This window comes from Typopeltis vanoorti, chromosome 13 (assembly GCF_054136105.1).
Source record: "Typopeltis vanoorti isolate ZY-2024b chromosome 13, IOZ_Tvanoo_1.0, whole genome shotgun sequence".
Lineage (NCBI taxonomy): Eukaryota > Metazoa > Arthropoda > Arachnida > Uropygi > Thelyphonidae > Typopeltis > Typopeltis vanoorti.
In genome coordinates this window covers 84,638,175-84,658,366 of record NC_143561.1, presented here as the reverse complement: position 1 = coordinate 84,658,366, position 20,192 = coordinate 84,638,175, and the positions used below count along the sequence as shown (strand labels likewise).

The window sequence follows — 20,192 nt, the reverse complement described above, 5'->3', positions numbered from 1 at the left end:
TTACTTTTCTTGCGGACACTTTTACTCGGAGATTGAGCTGTATTACTACATACAGTTGATTGGAAGTTTTTTCACTATACTATAAATTAAAGATACCAAGAAATTATATACTTGGATAAAGGATTAAACCAAGTATAAAATTTCTTGATATATTTAATTTACATAGAATTGATCCACTGAAAGGAATAAGATGTTGAAAACATCTTAACCATTTGCAGTTCTAAAAGAATGTAAAATTAAAAAGTCCCATATTCAGTTGCTATTATAGTCTCAAATGGATGAATCTAAATGTAAGAAATGTCTTGATAATCAAAGAGAGGAGAGGGATATAGAACACAAAAGAACAGGTTGAAATCAAACAAGTCAAAATATACTATGAAATGGCAAAAAGCCTATGTGCTGTGCTACTCTGACAATTCACTCAAAATGAAAATGGCTTAAAAGAATACAGCCGCTACCATAATCACTTCAGATCAGCATGAACAGGAATCCAGGATTAAAACTCCATGACATCTAAAGACATTTTTATGAAAAGAATAAACAACACAAACAGATAAATGACAAATTATTTTATATATATATATATTTCCCAAATATTCTCAGCATGCATGTAAAAGAGAAACTGTGAATTAACATAGCTGCATGGTCTTATTATACTAAAATCCTACTGATCTGTTAAAATTGCAACTGGGTAGTACTGAGAAGCGCAGTCTGACTGGAGTGATATAACAGTGCTTTACAGTTCTTTGTATAATCGCTTGATAATGAAATTGCATTTATGTAGAACTTTTAGTTTTTATCCAAAGAACTTTGTGTTTAGGGCTGATAATGCATGCTTTAAGATTAAACTGTTCTAGCTCATGGTATTTAATGTAATTTTGATGTTTATCAAGATGAGTTGGCCAAAGATAAACCACAGCTTAAAGGGATCTGATAAACATCAACAAAGGTCAATGGTGATCTGTTTCAAATCTTTAAGATAGGGCAAAAAGCTATATGAAGATTCATACTTTTATGTTAGAAATGCATTCAATGGCTTTTAACATAAGGAATGGCAACATGGTTTACCTCATTTTGAGAGACTGAAGAAAAAAGCATGTAGTTTATAGCTTTATTGATGACTCAGTGAGTTTATTAAAGAAGACCGTGAATTCGATGCATTTTTTCCTTTTAAACAAGACTTTAATGGAACAAAGGGAGTAAGCTTTATGATAAGAGTTTGTATGGTACCAGATTTTTGGCAAAAAATGATTATTATTCAAAGCCTCCCATGGAGTCGAACTCTTTCTGGGTAATCTGTCTCGCACACAGTTTATCGTGTGACTCCTATCTGCAATCTCGCTATCCTCTTAAACTCACTCTCATCACTCTCTCATTTAATGCTCATATATGCAAAGAGCTATCTCTCATCCTCACCACTTCCTTTTGCATCTTCCAGGAATGTCTTCTTATCCTTGTTCTGCCATATTTAAGACATTTAAACTGAACTAACAGTATTTACTGTTAGTCCAGTAAATACCTTTCACCAGCTTAAATTTTTAATCATCATGTAATAGGCCTTTATTCCACTACTGCAGATTACATGCCCTCATAACCAATGTTCTTTAGTCCTGATATTTTTGCTTCTGTGTCCCTTCTAAAGTTACTTCATCCCAAATCCCTGTAACCAGATCTGAGCACAGTCAGGGCCTATACAATTGGATTATAACACTCTTACCACTGCTAATTAAAATCTTCTCAGTATTGCATTAGTCTTTCTGGGCTGTTTTCACAACCTTGCAATATGTCCTCAGATTTCTATCTACAGTTCTAAGATGTTGCAAATACCATTTCCACAGAGCTACATGGGCATAATTAAGGGAATATGACCTACAAATAGCACTGCTGCAGATGGATGAGAAACTACAAATTATGAAATTAGTTCTCATCACAATACGTGTGTAATTATCAGATATTAAAACTCTGACCAATAGGGCCCACAATCTTTGTTCCAGTAAAACTGTCCTTTCAACCGAAAAGGACAGTTTTACTGGAACACATACACAACACCTTCCTTTCCAATGGCTATAATGATTACAGAATTAAAAAAATAATCAGTTCCTTCCCTATTCCCCCTCCATCTCTTCAGAAGGACTTCAAAAATGCCATCACCATTCCTTACATCCGTGGTACTTCAGAAAAAATAGCCAGATCATTAAAAAAGTACAACCTCAATACAGCTTTTAAGCCCCACCGTAAACTTGCTACCCTTATCCGCTCCGCTAAAGACCAGCTCCCTCCTCTATCAGTGCCTGGTGTATATAGAGTACCTTGTTCCTGTTAACTTGCGTATTTCGGACAGACAGGCAGGTCAGCATCCATCCGGTTAGAAGAACACAGTTCTTACATCTGCAAACACAATTATGGTCAATCTGGCCTTGCAGACCATGTTTTGGATACATCCCACAGGATCTCCTGGAAAAAAACTACCATGTTCCACCATAGTAAATTCAAAAAAGAAAGACTATTCTTTGAATCTGCATCTGCACTCAGGAATCAACCTAATTTAAACAAATACAGTTGCATTAAACTTCCCAAAATTTGGGAAACTTTAATTATCAGAGATCCCTCTTTACATCCCAGGCCACCTGAAAATGCCCATAGAGGGCGCACCACCTAGGACTTTAGTTTCACTTTGTATTGTATTTGTGTGTGTATTGTTACAAAAAGTTTTTGCAATCCCCGAAGATGTCTCTGTGATGGAGACGAAATATTGGAAGTATTAAAATTAGTATTAATCCTTTCTCAGTGCTGTTAATATTCCATTAAACCTCTAACATGAAGTAGTTCTCATCACCTTAAAATGTTCTGGAAAAATAAATATATCATGTGACATAAGTTTTTAATAACCAGATGGATTCACTCAAAATTATAAAATTTCACTAAACAAAATATTTCCTTCTAATATTGTTTTGTTTATTTTTGCAGCTCTGGATACAAAGAACACGCTAGTCAAGAAGCAAGTATTTGAACTTCTCTCTGCTCTGAGTGTATATTCTGATAAGGGTTATGCCCTTGCAATAGCTGCACTTGAGAATTACAAGGTAATGAACTACATGTACTCATTGCTGTTTTAGCACATTCACAATGGGATGTTTTGTGCTGTAGTGCAACATAAGGCATGATATGCAGCCTGGTATTTTTGTGTTAATTTGCATCTGTTTGTTTAAGCTATACCACCTTGCTTAAGAATATAGATTATTATTTCCCAAGACCTCATGGAGTCAAAGACTCATCTGGGAGGTCCTTTTATCACACACATCTCATCATACCGTGTCTTAAACACACTCAAACTCCTTGCAGACACCACACTTTCAGGCAAGGCATTCCAATCATTCACAACTCTGCACGAAAAAAAACTGCCTCTCACTCCCCTACTCACACCCTCTTTATACAGTTTCCAGGGATGACCTCTGGTTCTCCCCTAATCTCCCACTATTCTCTGTAGAACTTCTCCACCATTGATCTTATAACAACCCCATACCAACTTGTAGGTCTCTATCATATCTCCCCTCTTCCTTCTCTCCACCAGACTCTGCAAATTACATCTTCTCAATCTTTCCTCATACTCAACATTCCAGAGGTCAGAAACTACCTTGGTCAGTCGCCTTTGGACCCTTTCCAACATCTCTTCATCCTTCTGAAAACCCAGTGACCAAATCTGGGCACAATAGTCCATGTATGGCCTAATCAAAGCCTTATACAATGGAACAAGAATCTCCCTACTTATACACGTCAGTGTCCTCCGCATCATTCCCAGAAGTCTTTGTGTTGTTTTCACAGTTTTGGCAATGTGTCTCCTAAATTTTAGATCCTTATCCACTATCACCCCCCCCCAGATCTCTTATTTCCTCTACCTCCAACAATATATTCTCACCAAGCATAAATTCTGCATCCCATCTTTGTTTTCCAAATTTTAAAACCTTAGATTTTGCAACATTGAACTCACATCCCCATTTGCTTGCCCAATCACTCAATTTATTCAAGTCTTCTTGCAAGGCCACAACATCTTCACTACTATTTATGGTTCATCCCAACTTTGCATCATCTGCAAACAACTGAATATCTCCATCCAAATCTTCACCAATATCATTAATATACAAGTTAAATAGTAATGGCCCTAAAACAGACTCCCTGAGGCACTTCACTAGTGACTTTCCTTTTCCTGGATATTGCACACCTATACACAACTTGTTGATACCTATCAGATAGCTGGTCTCCAATCCAATGCACTAATCTAATATCCAACCCCATCCGCTCTAGTTTGACTGTCAACTTATCATGAGGTACTCTATCAAAAGCCTTTGCGAAATCCAAGTATATTACTGTGTATCCTTCTCCTCTGTTCAAGGAAGCAGTCACTTTATTGTAATAAGTAAGTAGATTACTAAAACATGACCTCCCTTTAGCAAATCCATGCTGTCCATCAAATATTATACCATTGTTGTCAACTCAACTCTGGATCCTAGTTCTCACAAGCTTCTCCAACAACTTAACCACAACACCTGACACAGAGACAGGCCTATAGTTTGATGCTTGGGTTCGATCACCTCCTTTATGAAGTGGCACAATCTTGCCCTCCTTCCATTCTTTAGGAACTTGATCAAGTGCAAGACTCGTATTAAAAAAATATGTCAAGGCAGGTGTCAACTCTCTGGCACATTCCTTCAGAATAAGCGGTGATATATTATCAAGTCCCACAGCCTTATTTACATCTAGTTTACTCAACTCCCCAAACACCTCTTGCTCACTTACAGTCAGTCTCTCCTCCTCATCATCAACTGCTCTAAATTTCTCCATGAAGTCACATTCACAAGATTGAAAGATCTTTATGAACTGCTCATTAAGTATCTCCACCACACATTCTGCAACAGCTGTCTTTATACCATTTTCTCCAATCAATGTTATCCTTCCATAATCATTCTTTCTTTTGCTGGCTACATATCAAAAGAACTCCCTAGGATTATTTTTGGCTTCATTAGCTAACTGCTGTTCATACCTCTCTTTAGCTACTCTCACCAACCATGTCATCTTCCTTGCCTGGTCTTTGTAGACCTCATGAAATTGGTTACTTCCACTTCTCTTATGCTGCCTCCACAATGCCCTTTTTCTCTGTATCGCATGCTTAATCTCTTTATTCATCCATCTCACACCTACCTTATTTAACCTTCTCACCCTTGGAATACATTTAGACATTGCATCTACTAAATAGTTTTTGAAAATCCCCCAAGCTGCATTGATCTCTTTTCCAGCTAACTCCTCATTCCATGCTACTCCTGCAAGCTGTCTCCTGAGCTCTTCATAATCACTCCCCTTGTAGTTCCACATATACCCTTTTTTCACAGGGGTCCTTGCACTGCTGGCAACCACCCAGGTAATCACTTCATGGTCACTTTCACCAATTGGTGGATGATTTGACACCTCATTTATAATTACATCCTCTGATGAGATGACCAAATCCAAGACCCTTAATCCTCCTGTGCCCTCTGTTACATACTATCTGAGATAGTTGTCCCTCAAAAACTCAAGAAACTCATTTTCTTTACTTCCAGTTGCTATCTCTTCATTCCAGCCTATATTCCCATAATTAAAATCACCCATAATGATCACCCTTTTCTTATTTGCTTGGCTTATTTAACTATACATTTCACTATCAACACCACCATCCACATTACCAGGTCTATAACAACATCCCACCAAGTATTTGATTCTATTCACCTCTATCTCACACCATACTGCCTCAAAACCACTGGCCCTATTTCCCTCTTGCATCTCTACCTTGTATGGACATAACTCTTCCTCTATCATCAATAGCACTCCCCCTCCCTTTTTACCCCTTCTATCCTCACGAAACATATCATACCCTTCCATCTCTATTCCTGTCAAGATGTCGTCCTCATCTAACCATGTCTCACTTATTCCGACAATCTTTGGGTGAACAGCTGCAATTAGTGCAACCATTTCATCCGCCTTGTTTCTTATACTTCTAGCATTGGTATACAAACACGACAGCTCATTTCTGGATCTACAGCTAGTTCCACCGATACCACTCACTCGATGTGATCTCTCCATGCTGGACTGGGGCCATTTCCCTTTCTGCTTCATTTTAGAAACCTTTTCAATTTCATCTATTTCCTCTTGATCCCTGGTCATCCCATTTCTTTCCTGCCTGCACATGCTCTCACCTCCTAGATTATTATTATTACTGTTATCATCAGATCTTCATGGAATCAAGAGTTATTGTGGGCATCTTGCTATCAAACATGATGCTCATTAAACTATGCTTTGAACTAAGATAGCCTCTTGGCTCTTTATCATATGCTTTGAACTGTTTCTGCATTTGCTATACATCCCAGGCAGTGCAATCCACTTGCCAACCACTATTCAACGTGAAAAAGTCTTTCTTCTTGATTGCACTTTCCCTGTACAACTTTCATTAATGACCCTCTTATTTTGCTATGGTTTTTCATCTACTCAGTGAAAAATCTCAATCTCTTCTGCATTCATTTGGTGAAAACACCTCATCAAGTTATGTCTCAATCATATCACCAGAGATGATTGACTAAGTTGGTCTCTGGAATGTGATATATAGGAGGACAGATTGAAATAATGCAAATTGCAGAGCCTAGTGGATAGAAGGAAAAGGGGGAGACATTATCAAGATATTAACACAATCATCTGGTAATCTGGTAATTACCCCATAAGGAGTAATTACCAGATTACTTGGATGAGATTTCTCCTAAATATCTGGAGACAAGGGGAGAACAAGAGGCCACTCCTAGAAGATGTATAAGGTGGGTGTGAGCAAGGGGGGGGGTGAGGAGTAGATTTTTTGCATAGAGTGGTGGGGGATTGGAATGCATTGCCTGAGAGTGTGAGACAGGTTCAGCGAATGTTTAAGTCGAGATACGATGAGCTGTGCATGTGATAGTGGACTTCTCATGATATGTCTCTTGATTCCATGGAGGTCTGTTGATGATAATAATATCACCACCTCTCTTCTTATCCACTAGGCTCTGTGGATGGATGGTTCCCAGATACCTAATAATATGTACCCAAATCAAACAGCACAAGACAGATGGGTTATTCTATTATGTTAAAGATACCAAGCAATTTTAAACCTGGTTTTACTCCATTTTTTTCCCAAGTAAGCAAACAGATAAAATGTCAAGTTTGCGCCTGCAATTGATGCAAGACTAGCTGATCCCGCAGGTAGTGCAAGACCAAGGCAACTCGTGGTAAAGGTGGAGCAAGGTCTGATCACTAATCTTAATATTTACCCTTAATGCCAAAACACATCTCCAAGAAGGGGATGTATGATGTTTTGTATTAAAGGCAGGGGGCCACTACCCAGACCGGTCATACTCTTCCAGTTCATTATCGGAGCAATAAGAAGTCGTGGATGACTAAAAAATTGTTTGAGGATGTCTTAATCAACTGTTATGCGAGTGAAATGGAAAGCTATTGTGTGAAAGAAAATGTAGAATTTAAAATTTTATTAATTCTAGATAATTCTATTGTCCAAGTGATAAGAACCCTAGGGTTCTTGAGGACAACCATATCAAGGGTGTACCATGAGTTATACCCTTGATATGGTTGATGACCGGGGTTGATGTAGAATGTAGATTATAAACTTTTTAAATTAACTAAGGGTTCAAAGTTATCACTAAGAACATTATTCATTTCTTTGTCTTGGTAAATGCAAAGGACAATATTGGTAGTAATGGACTTAGCAGTCATTCATTCTATGTTGAAATTATTATTATTGCGTGGGAACCTCCATGGAGTTCAAGAACTCCTTGCAGGAGATCAAACACTATCCACACAATATTGTATATCATACCTCTCATGGAATGCATTGACTGACAAAGCATTCATGACACTCTGGCAACCCATTCTAATCATTCACTTCTAAGCAACATGTTGAAATATTTCCCCTGTATCAGACCTATAAAAACCCTTTAAGTAATTTTAATGTTTCTATTACATCGCCTCTTTTCTGTGTATCAACTAACTTCTACAACCAAAAAAACCCTCAGTCTGTCCCAAGAAACTCAGGTGACCAAAAATTACCGAGCATAATTATCTAAATGTGTTTGTACTAAAGTCTTATAGAGAGGAATAAAAATGTATCTCTGCTTGTTAATGTGTTCTTCAATAACCAGGTAATCCTACGAGCTACCTTAGCCACCATTGCAATAAGCCCTTGGAACTTCAGCTGCCTTTCCACCAATATCCCCAAATTCCCTAGTTTCATCCATTTTCTGGTGTACAGGTCCAACAATGCAGCACACAGATTGCAAACTTTTCATCTCAAAATGCATAACATTACTTTTTCTATTACATTATTATCTATTATCTTTTGTCTGTACTGTCAGTCAATTTAAATCATCTTGCAAGCTCTCTACATCACTTTAACTATTCCTCTATCCAGTTTTTTTATAGTTGGCAAACAGCTGACACTCTGGCATGACTATTTCCCTTCAGATCATTTCTGTTATCGTTTATGTCCAAATTAAACAGTAATGATCCAAGCATAGAGCCTTTTGACATGCTGCTAGACACCTGCTTTCTCCTGGATCTGTTCCTTCATATACTGCTTTTTGATAATCTGTTTATTAGCCACCCTTGTATCTGTATCACTAACTTCATATCCCTGTGTAAAAGGGTTCTATGTGGTATGCTGTCAAACAACTTTGCAAACTTTAGCAGTATTATCATGGTTCAAGACTATGGTTGCAAATTACCGACCGATCAGCATATCAGGAGTCGTTGTCAAGGTCTTGGAGAAAGTAGTCAAGGGAAAAATACAGCAATGGATTGATGAAAATGAGATACTATACAGAGGACAGCATGGCTTTGTGAAGGGTAGATCATGCCTCAGTAACTTGCTCAAGTTTTATAACAAGGTGACGGCTGAACTGGATAAGGGAAATGGGTTTACAGTGATACTGCTGGACCTGGCAAAGGCGTTTGACAGGATACTACATGGAATTCTAATCCGTAAACTACAACATATGGGAATGGATATAGGGTTGGTGAGATGGATAGCTGGGTGGTTGATGGAGAGATATCAAAGAGTAGTTTATTCAGGAGTAGAGTCCAAAAGACGGCCTGTGACTAGTGGTGTGCCACAGGGTTCTGTTCTTGGACCACTGCTGTTTAATCTGTTCATTAACGATATAGGGAAGGGTCTGAGTGGGACAGTTCATTTGTTCGCTGATATGCAAAGTTGGGTAAGGCGATAGTGAATGCAGAAGATGTCAAAGTCTTGCAAGATGACTTAGATCGATTGGAGTTCTGGACTAAGGAGAATGGATGTCAATTTAATGTGACAAAATGTAAGGTTATGCATTTCGGAGTGAAAAGATTAGCAGCAGTATACCACATTGGTGGAACTGTACTCCAAGAGATTGATGAGGCCAGGGACTTGGGAGTGTTGGTGGATAGGGAGATGAAGTTTAGGGGACACATTGCGAAAGTAGCTAAATCAGCTCATCAACTCACTTGGTTGTTGAAAAATACCTTGACAAGCAGAGACAAGCAAGTTATTGTACCTCTGTACCGAGCCCTGATACGACCTCATCTCGACTACTGTGCCCAGATTTGGTCACCTCGGTTCCTTCTTGATGGGGAGGAGGTGGAGAGGATCCAGAGGCGAGTGACTAAGATGATAGCAGGTCTATAGAATGAACCATATGAGAACAGGTTGAAGATTTGTGAGTTGCAGAAACTAGTTGCTAGGCAGAAGAGGAGAGATATGATTGAGACATTCAAATTGCTAAAAGGATTCTATAGGATTAATTCAGAGGATATTTTTGAGAGCAGGACTGGTGGTGGGAGAACTAGGGGACACCCATGGAAGCTGGGCAAGAGCATGGTTAGCAGGGGTGTTAGAGCTGGGTTCTTTACTTTTAGAGTGGTAAATGAGTGGAATAAGCTGCCAGAGTCTGTTGTGGGTGCCATGACAGTGAGTGAGCTCAAGGCAAGGTATGATAGATACTCTGAGAATGTTGAACAGTTGTGTGAACATGATGTTTAGGGCCTCCCTCGCTGAGTCTAAGGACTCCCTGGAGTAGCCCGTAGTAATAATAATATAATATAATATAATCATGTAGTCATTCCATTTATCTAACTCTGCTATTGCTCTATTATAAAAAGTGAGTAAATTACTAAGGTATGACTTACCCATTACAAATCCATGCTGCTCACATATAGAGTATTTGATTCTTATCTACCAAATCCTGAATTTTTGACATACTTTTCCAGGTACCTTCATGGTTGAGATATAGATTGGTCTATAATTTGCTACTGCAGTCTTGAATCCTTCCTTATGCAATTGAACTATTTTGTCCTCTTTCCACTCTCTTGGGACTTTATCAGCGTTAACTAGGCTAGTTATAGACAGTGCCAATTCCTTTGTATATCCTAAGTACTTCCAATTCCTCAACCTCTACTTTCACATCAGTTCCTGTTGCATCTCTCACAATATTATACTCACATGGACCTCTGAAAAGTGGTCACTCAACTATTTTGTCTGCTTCTGTCACCTTATTACCATCATCATCAAATTCCTGCCATGTACCCTCAAGGGGTGTACCGGATATGATAGTACTACATGAAAAATTTACATCATTACTATCTTCCTATCTACAATTTTCCTCCAAATTAGTCTCTTACTTGTCAAGACTCAACTCCAACATTATCAGATCTTATATTTCTATCGTCTAAGGCACTTTGTACCATATAAATCCACCTATATCTTGGGTCGTTTTGCTGCCAACCTGCAGAGAACACTTGTTTTGCTAATCCTTCTTCGCATATTCTGTTTGAGTGACCATACCACCTGAGATTAGCTCTGCTAACGCATTCCTGGATGTTGACAATGTCAAGTTCTTTCCTAATATCCTCGTTTTTAATGTGATATTGCTATTGATGCCATCTGTTCACGCCTATAATCTTTCTCAGGACTCTCGTATCTGCAGTCTCTAGTCTTTGGTCAAGTGTTTTACTTCTAACCCAGCTCTCAGATCCATAAGTTAAAACTGGTTTGAACACTGTCTTGTATACAGCTAATTTAGTGTTCCGACTAATTTCTCTCTTATTCCATATGAATATATTCTTATTCCATATGAATAAATGTTTTACTTGTTCCACAGGTTCTCCATTCACAACACAGTTGACATTTTCAATGATTCTGCCTATTTTCATTGTCTTTGTCTTTTTATTGCTGACCTCCATACCATATCTGTTACAACAGCTATTCAATTTAGTCAGAGAATCTTGCAGACTTGTAGCGGATTTATTTAGAAGTATAACATCATCCGCATAAAGCAAAGAGCTGACATTAACATCTCCAATTTTGATATCATGTTTAATACCACTTTCCTTCATAATGTGATCCATATAGATAATGAATAACAAAGGGAATAATGTACATCCTTGTCTCACACCAGATTTAACATTAAACCATCTTCCTGTACTTCCTTCAATTCTAACTGCTGACTTAAAACTCAAATAAAGACTAAATATTGCTTGATATAATGCCCCATTGACACCATATAACTGTAGCGTAATGAATAGCTTCTCTCTTGGCACCTTGTCATATGCTTTTTCCAAATCGACAAAACTTAAAATACGTATTTCTATTATATTCTCATGCTTTCTTGACTATTTGTCATAAAGTGAAGATCTAATCCTGACAGCCTCTATTTGGCCTGAATCCAGCTTGTTCTTCACCCAGCTTTTCTTCCACAATTCTTCTCACCCGTTTCTCAAGTATACTTGCATAGATCTTGCCAGGAACACTTAGTAGGGAAATAACTCTGTAATTCTCACATTCAGTTTTATTTCCTTTTTTATATATTGGTACTATGACAGCTCTGCTCCAATCATCGGGAATTCATCCCTCTGTCCAGGGTTTCTGAACTATGCAGTGCAGCCACTGTAAGACTTTTATACCACCATACTTCAGAATTTCTGGTCGAATATCATCTACTCCTGCTGCCTTTCCACATTTCAAGCCTTTGATGGCTTTTTCTACTTCAAGTATGGATATGTATTCCTGACTGCATGCCTGGTCAGTGTTTTTTACCACTGTGCTGTCATCACTGCTTGTTTCATTTAGCAGTTTTTCAAAGTAATTACTCCATACTTAAGGGATATCTTTTTCTCTGGTTTTCATGTCACCTTTATCATCTCTAACTCCTTTTACAGCACTCTTTCCCCCAATCCTAAGCTTCTTCAACAACCTCCAGAATATTTTGCCACCTTCTTGATATTTATTTTCTATATTCTTGCCAAAGTCCTCCCATGACTTTTGTTTAGCTAGTTTTACACAGTGTTTAACATTCTTGCATTTGTCTCTGTATTCTCTAAGAGCACAAGCTAACTTATTTGACAGGAACTTTTGATATGCTTTTTTCTTTTCCTTCACTGCCTCTTTAACTTCCTGTGTCCACTATGGAGTTTTGATTTTTCCATCCTTGCAGACAACCTCACCACATGCCTCTCTGGCAGAATCAATCAATGTTTTCTTCAGAGTTTGCCACTGAATCTCCAAGGTTTGATTCCTGTTCTCAAACTCTTTCATTTTTTCTTCAATAATCTTTGTGTATTTTAGTCTACAGTTCACATCTGAGAGCTGCTCAACTTTCATTCGCTTTAACATGTTCATTGCCAAGCTGAAAATTGGAATTTCGTGCGGTGGTCAAATTTTTTTTACTTGATAGCGACGCCCACGCGATAATGCGTGATCAGCCACCAGGTGAGAACTCGCATCACGCTATATTGCGTGCTTGGCAATGAACGTGTTAAAACTTTCTTACATGTTATTCTTTTCAATATGAAATTCAATTTTATCCTGCTCAAGACTAAATAGTGATCACTTCCAATTTCAAATCCTCTGTACACTCTGGTGTCCTGCACCAGGGAGAAAACACTATCAACAATAACATAGTCAATGAGACTTTTCTTATTCCTTGCCTCTTCTATCCATGTCAATTTGTGCACATTTTTATGTTGGAACATGGTGTTAGTAATAACCAGTCCATGTCCTGAGCAAAAATCCAACAGATATTTGCCATTATTATTAGCTTTGCTCTTTTCTCCAAATTTTCCCAAAATATTTTTGTATGTCTCACAATCATTTCCTACTCTGCTATTTAGATCCCCAACAAGGACCAACTTTTCCTTTTTCATTGTGTCAGTTGCTTTTTCTAAAGCCTCAAAAAAATTCCTCCACTTCTACCTTAGTAGAACTTTCTATGGGACCATAGGCACAAATAAGTCTCATTGTCCAGTTCCCCATTCTCATGTTTGCCCACATTACTCTACTTGAGACTGACTGCCATTGAAGAAGATTAGCCTCGTATTTTGTGTTGAATACTATGGCTACTCCTTTTCCTTGATTGTTATTGCCTGAATATAACATTTTGTATTTATTGCTCAGAAAGATCTCACCAGTTTTGGTCTTTTTTGTTTCAGTCACCCCTATTATGTCGATCTGGTACTTATCTAATTCCTCAGCTAGCTCCATTTCTTTGCCATTCAGGCTTCTTATGTTGATAGTACCGATCTTTAACTCTGGTGATGTTGAGTTGGGGTTTGTTTTCAGATTTGTTCCAGTAGCTGACTTTTCACTGTTCGCCCTGGTTCCCTGGCGAAAACAAAGGGGGGGCCTTGTTTAACCAGGCGACGCCCCAGCCGGCATGAAATTTTGTCATGTCGTACCATCATATAAATAAATCGTACCATCATAAAATAAGTCATACCATCATAAAAAAAATAATAAATAAATAAAGAAAATAAAAAAAATACTACCATCAGCACTCACTAAAGTTATCCTTCTATAGTTATTCTTTCTTGATCTGTGATCAAAAAAGACTGACCTAAACATTTTTTTTTCTTTTTTGCACTGCCTGCTTAATGATAGTACTCATTAATTTAACTCCCACGTATCTTTCTGACCTCTTGATCATGGACTACTAACATCCCTCACTTGCAAATTCTAATATCATAGTATTGCTTCAAGCTTCCTCCTAAGCTTGTCATAATCACCTGCCCTGTAGTTAGACGTAGTATTATGATGATGATTAAGACCTCCGTGGAGTCAGAAGACTCATCGTGGTAGGCCTATCCTAGAAAACAGTATCATACCACTCCTTGAACTGATTGACTGTTCTTGCTCTTACCACTCTCAGGCAATGCATTCCACAGTTCAACCACCTTCCATGCAAAGAAACCACTCCTCACTCTCTTGCTCACAACTTCCTTTTGTGACTTCCATGGATGGCCTCTTGTCCTCACTCTTTCTCCCTGTTCCACCAAATGAAAACTCCTTAGTCTCAATCCTGTAACTACCTCTCAACAGTTTTAAAGTCTCAATCATATCACCTTTCTTTCTTCTATCTACCATGCTCTGCAGTCCACATTCCTTCAGCCTATCTTCATAACTAACATTGTACAATTCTGATAAAATCTTTGTTATCTGCCTCTGCACTCTTTCCATGGTTAATTTATCCCCTTCAAATATTGGAGACCAAATTTTAAGCTCAACATTCCAAGTGTGGTCTAATCAGAACTTCATACAATGGAATGACAACACTTATCTCTGCAGATCAGCATCCTTCTCAATATTGCAGCAGTCCTCTGGGTTATCTTCACCACCTTTGCAATATGTTCCCTGAATTTCAGTCTTTTATCAATCATCACCCCCTAGATCCCTTGCCCACTTCCTCCAGTACAATTCCTCCAACAGAGTATACCCCTTCTTAACTGAGAATTTGACATATTTGGCAACTTTAAGTAAAGACTCATGATTACTTTCTCCAGTTCGAAGTTATATGGCTAACTTGTCATGGACAGCTCTTCTGATCCTGTTAACAGATCTAGCACTTTCAAATCCTTAAACCCCATCCATCACATTGTTTCAAGTAATTATCTCTTAATAGTTGAATAAATTATATTTACTTTCAGCTGTTTGATCTTTTCTCTTTCCAGACTGTCCCCATGGTTGAAGTCCAACATAATTACTCGATTTGCACTCATTTACTGATGCATGTTTTCTACATGCATCAGTAAATGAGTCCAAATTTTTCTTGCATCCCTTCCTCCCTCCCTCCAACCTATAGCAACAACAACCATATTTTTGTCCTGTTGGTCTCTTACACCAGACTGCTTCAAATGAATTGTATTAAATTAGCTGTACTTAACTTTGTAAATTTAATTAACTTTAAATAGTTCAAAAGTTTAAATCTATTTTAATATAACTGTATAAATGAAATATATAACTAGTGATACATTGAGAAATTTTGCTTAGGAAGATGGGATAGGATTGGGTCTAGTTCTTTGTCTTCCTCACTATGCACAAATTAATTTCAAAGGATGAGAAGATTTCAGTTTTCTAAATATTTGTCCTTGTGTATTACTATCATTAATTGACAGAGAGAGCATTGCATTCCTCTCTATCAAAAAATTGGAAATGTGGAATGTATGTTTTCTTACTTCCTGTTATCATCCTAGAAAAATTTTCTTCTGTGTACACTCGCAAGCTTATTTAAACAACTTAGATGTTTGTATCTTATTTAGTAATAATGGAAACAAGTTTCTCTCCTTGTTCACTAAACAGTGCTAATTTATATATCCTTGCTGCAAAATATACAGTGACTGTATCTATAAATGGTAATCAAGATATGCTTTAATGGGGATGTTATACAGTAGGACAACTTCTTCCCTGTTTCTTGCTTGTTGATGTACTAATTTACTGCTACAGTCCTTTGTGCTGTATTTACTATCCTATACTGTGTATCTCCAGCATTATTCTTAGCTCCACCGTCTCTTCAATTTGCTCTAGTGCATCTACTGTACTCTATTAGTGAAATGTTGCAATGTATCCAATGGAAAGAGCACATATCTCTTGTTCTCTTCAATCTAGAGTGGTAAGTAAACTTAGCAACATTCAATGGGCATTTAGTTTCACCTGTTCACAGGCCTATTCCAGTCTTTCATGGTATGTTACATCAAAATCATTTCATATAACCCTTTTCCCACTTTTCATCATCAGAGGATTTCTTGGTATCATTAAAATGAAGATTAATTAGCAGTGGCAAAAAATTTAATTCTGTCCACTTTGTATGTTTCTTAAACACTTTCTCTATACATTCTTTCTCTCTCTCTCTTGCTGCTTTTTTTTTTTTTTTTTTTTTGTTAATCACACTCATAAAAATTTGTAAGTTTTATTTGTTTGGACCATATGGTTGTTTTTCAAGCCAATTTCAGCCTCTAAGCAGGAGGATTGTCTCACATTGAATGATGCAGTTATCCACTATCTAAAATTTACATAGTGCCACTATACCAAAAAAAAAAAAAAGAAGCAAAGCAGAAGTTCCCTGCAAGTGAGCTGCCTCGTGCTCTGAGTGAATAAGAAAAACCGATAGCAATGCAATGTGTAAAAGTAGCTAAACAAAAGTCATGCAAAGAAAAACATCTTTAAGGTGGCAAAATGTTTTAGTCGATTCAAAAAATGATTAGAAGTAGAGAATAAAGGTGACATGAACTGAATATAAAAATATTCTAGATGTCTCTGGAATAATTGCCTTGAAAGAGAAAGATTGTGCACAGATCTGGTCATATCCATTTTTGTAAGTGAAGGAAAAGTTAGACAGGATCTGACATAGAGGTGAGGAACAAAGATGGTAGCAGGCCTATGAAATATTCTCCTTAGGAGAATAGGTTGAACATTTTCAAGTTAGAGAAATTGGTTGATAGGCAGAAAAGGGGGAAGATATTATTAAGAGAGAACCTCCAGGAAGTTGGGGACTCATCAAGGGAGGTCAGATACTACACACTCCAGCTATCATACTTATTCTTGAATTCATTCATGCTGCTTGCACAAACAACATCCAATCCATTCCAATCAAGTACCACTCTATGAGAGAAAAATCTAGGCCTCACCCCCCCCCTTCTTAGTGGTTCATACTCATTTTCCAAGGATGCCCTCTTATCCTTTCCCCACCCTCCATAAAATGAAAAATTCCATCAACTGAAATCCTGTATGACCCATTCAGAAGTTTCTATAATATTACTCCTCTTTCTCCTATTTGCTATTGTCTGAAGTCTACAAATTCTCACTCTGTCTTCATAATCAGTATTCCACAATCCTGCTATTATTTTTAACACACTCTCCACTGTATAAGAATCGCAATGGAAACCAGGAGACCAGACCTATGCACAGTAGCCCAAGTGAGGTCTTATCAAGGCCTTGTAAGAGGCAAAATGACATCCTTATCTTTACATGTGAAAGTTTGTTTCAGCATTGAAATTACCTTTTGAGTCTTATTTGCAATCTTTGCTACATGGCCCCTGAACTTCAACATCCTATCTACTAACACTCCAAGATTCCTAGCCTCATCAGTTCCTTCTAGAATAATCCCACCAATATAATACGACATTAGATATCTAATCACACCAAAGTACGACTTTGTTTACTGACATTGAACTGACATCCATTATCCCATGCCCACAATTGCAGCCTATTCAAATCATTCTGCAAGTACTGGATATTAGCATTCCTGATTACCCTACCTATCTTTGCATCATCAGCAAAATAGCTGTATGTCACCTGTCAAATCCTTCCCAATATCATTAATGTACAGATTGAATAATGGTAGACCAAAGACTGATCATTGTAGTACAGCACCGATTACCTTAAATCTTGCAGACTCACATCCCCTGTATACTATTTTTTGATATCTGTCAGTCAGCCATCCTGTTATCCACGTTAATATTTTATAATCCAAATCCATATTCTCCAATTTATGCAACTGTCTATCAGGCTGTATTTTGTCAAAAGCCTTAGCAAAATCCAAAAGTATCATGGTGTCATTCCTCTCATCTAACTCAGTGCTAACATTATTATAGCATGTGAGCAAGTTGCTAGAACATGACCTTCCCTTAGGAAACCCATGCTGTTTATTGCAAAGTTGAGATTTACAGTCAACCCATTTCTGAGTGCAAACCCTCACCAATTTTTCCAAAATCTTCACCACCACTCCTGAGATACTGATTGGTCGATAGTTGAATACATCAATCTTTGCACCACCCTTGTGCAATGGGATTACCATGCATTCTTTCCATTCCTGTGGAATCGTCCTTGTTCTGAGACTCAAATTTTATATTCTGGTCAAACACATGGGTGCTAACACTTTGTTAGTGCCCATGCTTATATCCCATCAGTTACTATTGCAGAATTCTCATTCAGTTGGAACAACTCTAGTACTTCTCCTTATACTTCTGAGTTTTTTCATTCAATGAAGAGGTAGTAGTGAGCTCAATGTTGCATACACCAGATTGATAGCTTTTAGCAAAATGACCTCTCATCAGTTGAACAATTGCTTCTTCATCTTAGGAATGGAAGCTGACATTGGGACTGTAGTGGAAGAACTTCAGCAGGAGTTCATGAAAATGAAAAATGACCATCTTCTGCATGAGGAATTGGAAGTGCTCAGTAAGGAGATACTGGAAGTTAAAACTGAGTTTAATGTATTAAACAGAGAAATCAGGACTATAGAGATTACTTTAGAAGAAGTAACGAGAACAGGATTACATATGGGTGAGTCTTTGGTGAATGATGCAGTAATAAATAGTATGGGAGTGATTGGGAGTCAACAAAATAAAACCACAAGAGACCTAGAAGAAACGAGATGTCATGAGAGTGGGGGGGGGGTAAAAGAGCATTGAGTAATGAAACTAGGAGAGTCATGCTGAATAGCATAGAAAATGAGTCCATGAGTGACGCTTGTGTGGACTTGAATGACCTCTATTGAAAAGGTAAGATTTATGGTGATTCTATGATTAAGGGTATGGAGAGTGGTATGCATGAGGAGAGCTTGGCTGGTTGGACAACAGAAAGAGTGGCTTTAGCAATAAAGAGAGGGCATGAAGCAGACAAGATGATAGTTATGGTGGGTACAAATGACCTCAGTGGTGGTATAAATCGGGTAGGAAAAGATTTAAGAACATTGTGAGATATTGTGAAGAGGAAAAGTGTCAATGGGAGGATAGTATGTGTGCTGCCTCGTTTTGACAATTATGAGTTAAGTAGACAAGCAATGATAATGAATGATTCGATTGCAAAAATGTGCAAAAAAAGAGGTCTGGAATTTGTTGAAGTTTGGAGTGTGTTTGAAGGAAAAGACAGTTGTATGCTAGAGATGGGCTGCATCTGAACATGAAAGGACATAAGCGATTGAAGAAGTTACTGTTTTCTGAACAAGTTGAAGTAATTGGGCAGGGAAACTAATATTGAAAAGGTTGAGTGTAAGAGAGAGAAACTTCAGCACTGATTGTATATTTATTGATCCTTATTCGCAGAATAAATTGCAGAAGAGAGGGGATAAAAATCGCCATGGGACTACTGAAATTAGTGACTTATATATCAGTTCTAAAGCCGGTACAAGATCTAGAGGGAATCTACAATTTTTGTATACCAATGCAAGAAGCATTCAAAATAAGACAGAAGAATTTTTGGCATTAGTCAGTGCAATCTCACCAAAAGTTGTAGACATTAGTGAAACTTGGCTGTCAGTAGAAGATGTCACTGGAATTGAATGTGATGGGTAAGTATTTTCAGGGAGGATAGAGAAGATAGAACAGGGAGAGGAGTACTGTTGATGATAGCTGATGTGTTGCAGCCAAATAAAGTAGTATATCAAGATGATAAACATGTGAATGAGAGTTCATTTGAGATGGTCTGGTGCGAAATAGTGACCAATGCAACCAAATATACAGTTGGATGCTGCTATAGGCCAGGGAGTACAAGGGGAGATATTGAATTCATGCATCAGCAAATTAGTGCAATGAATGCAGGTTTAGTGATTATTATGGGGGGATTTTAATTATGGTGATATCAATTGGAAGGAGGAAATATCACGTAGCAAAAAGGAAATGGAGTTCATACATCTTCTACGAGATAATTACTTGAAACAGCACATAACTGAAGGGACATGTGGTGTGAGAGTGTTGGACCTGGTTATTGGTTCAGAGGATATATGCATAAGTAAGGTGTCCTCATTACCTCCAATTGGTGAAAGCGATCATGTGGTATTGACTTGGGAGGTTGCAAAATCTGTGGATTTTTCTGTTAAGAATGGATA

At 37.8% G+C, this 20,192-nt stretch overlaps 1 protein-coding gene across 1 annotated transcript in view; it reads left to right on the top strand.

Moving 5' to 3' along the window:
* The window catches only part of LOC150100324 (inverted formin-2-like), a 319,787-nt gene that overhangs the window by 97,678 nt on the left and 201,917 nt on the right, over positions 1-20,192 (top strand). Inside the window, exon 2 of the mRNA XM_090402638.1 lies at positions 2,968-3,083. Within this exon, the coding sequence (XP_090258764.1) occupies positions 2,968-3,083 (116 nt within the window). The remainder of the gene's footprint in view (positions 1-2,967; positions 3,084-20,192) is intronic.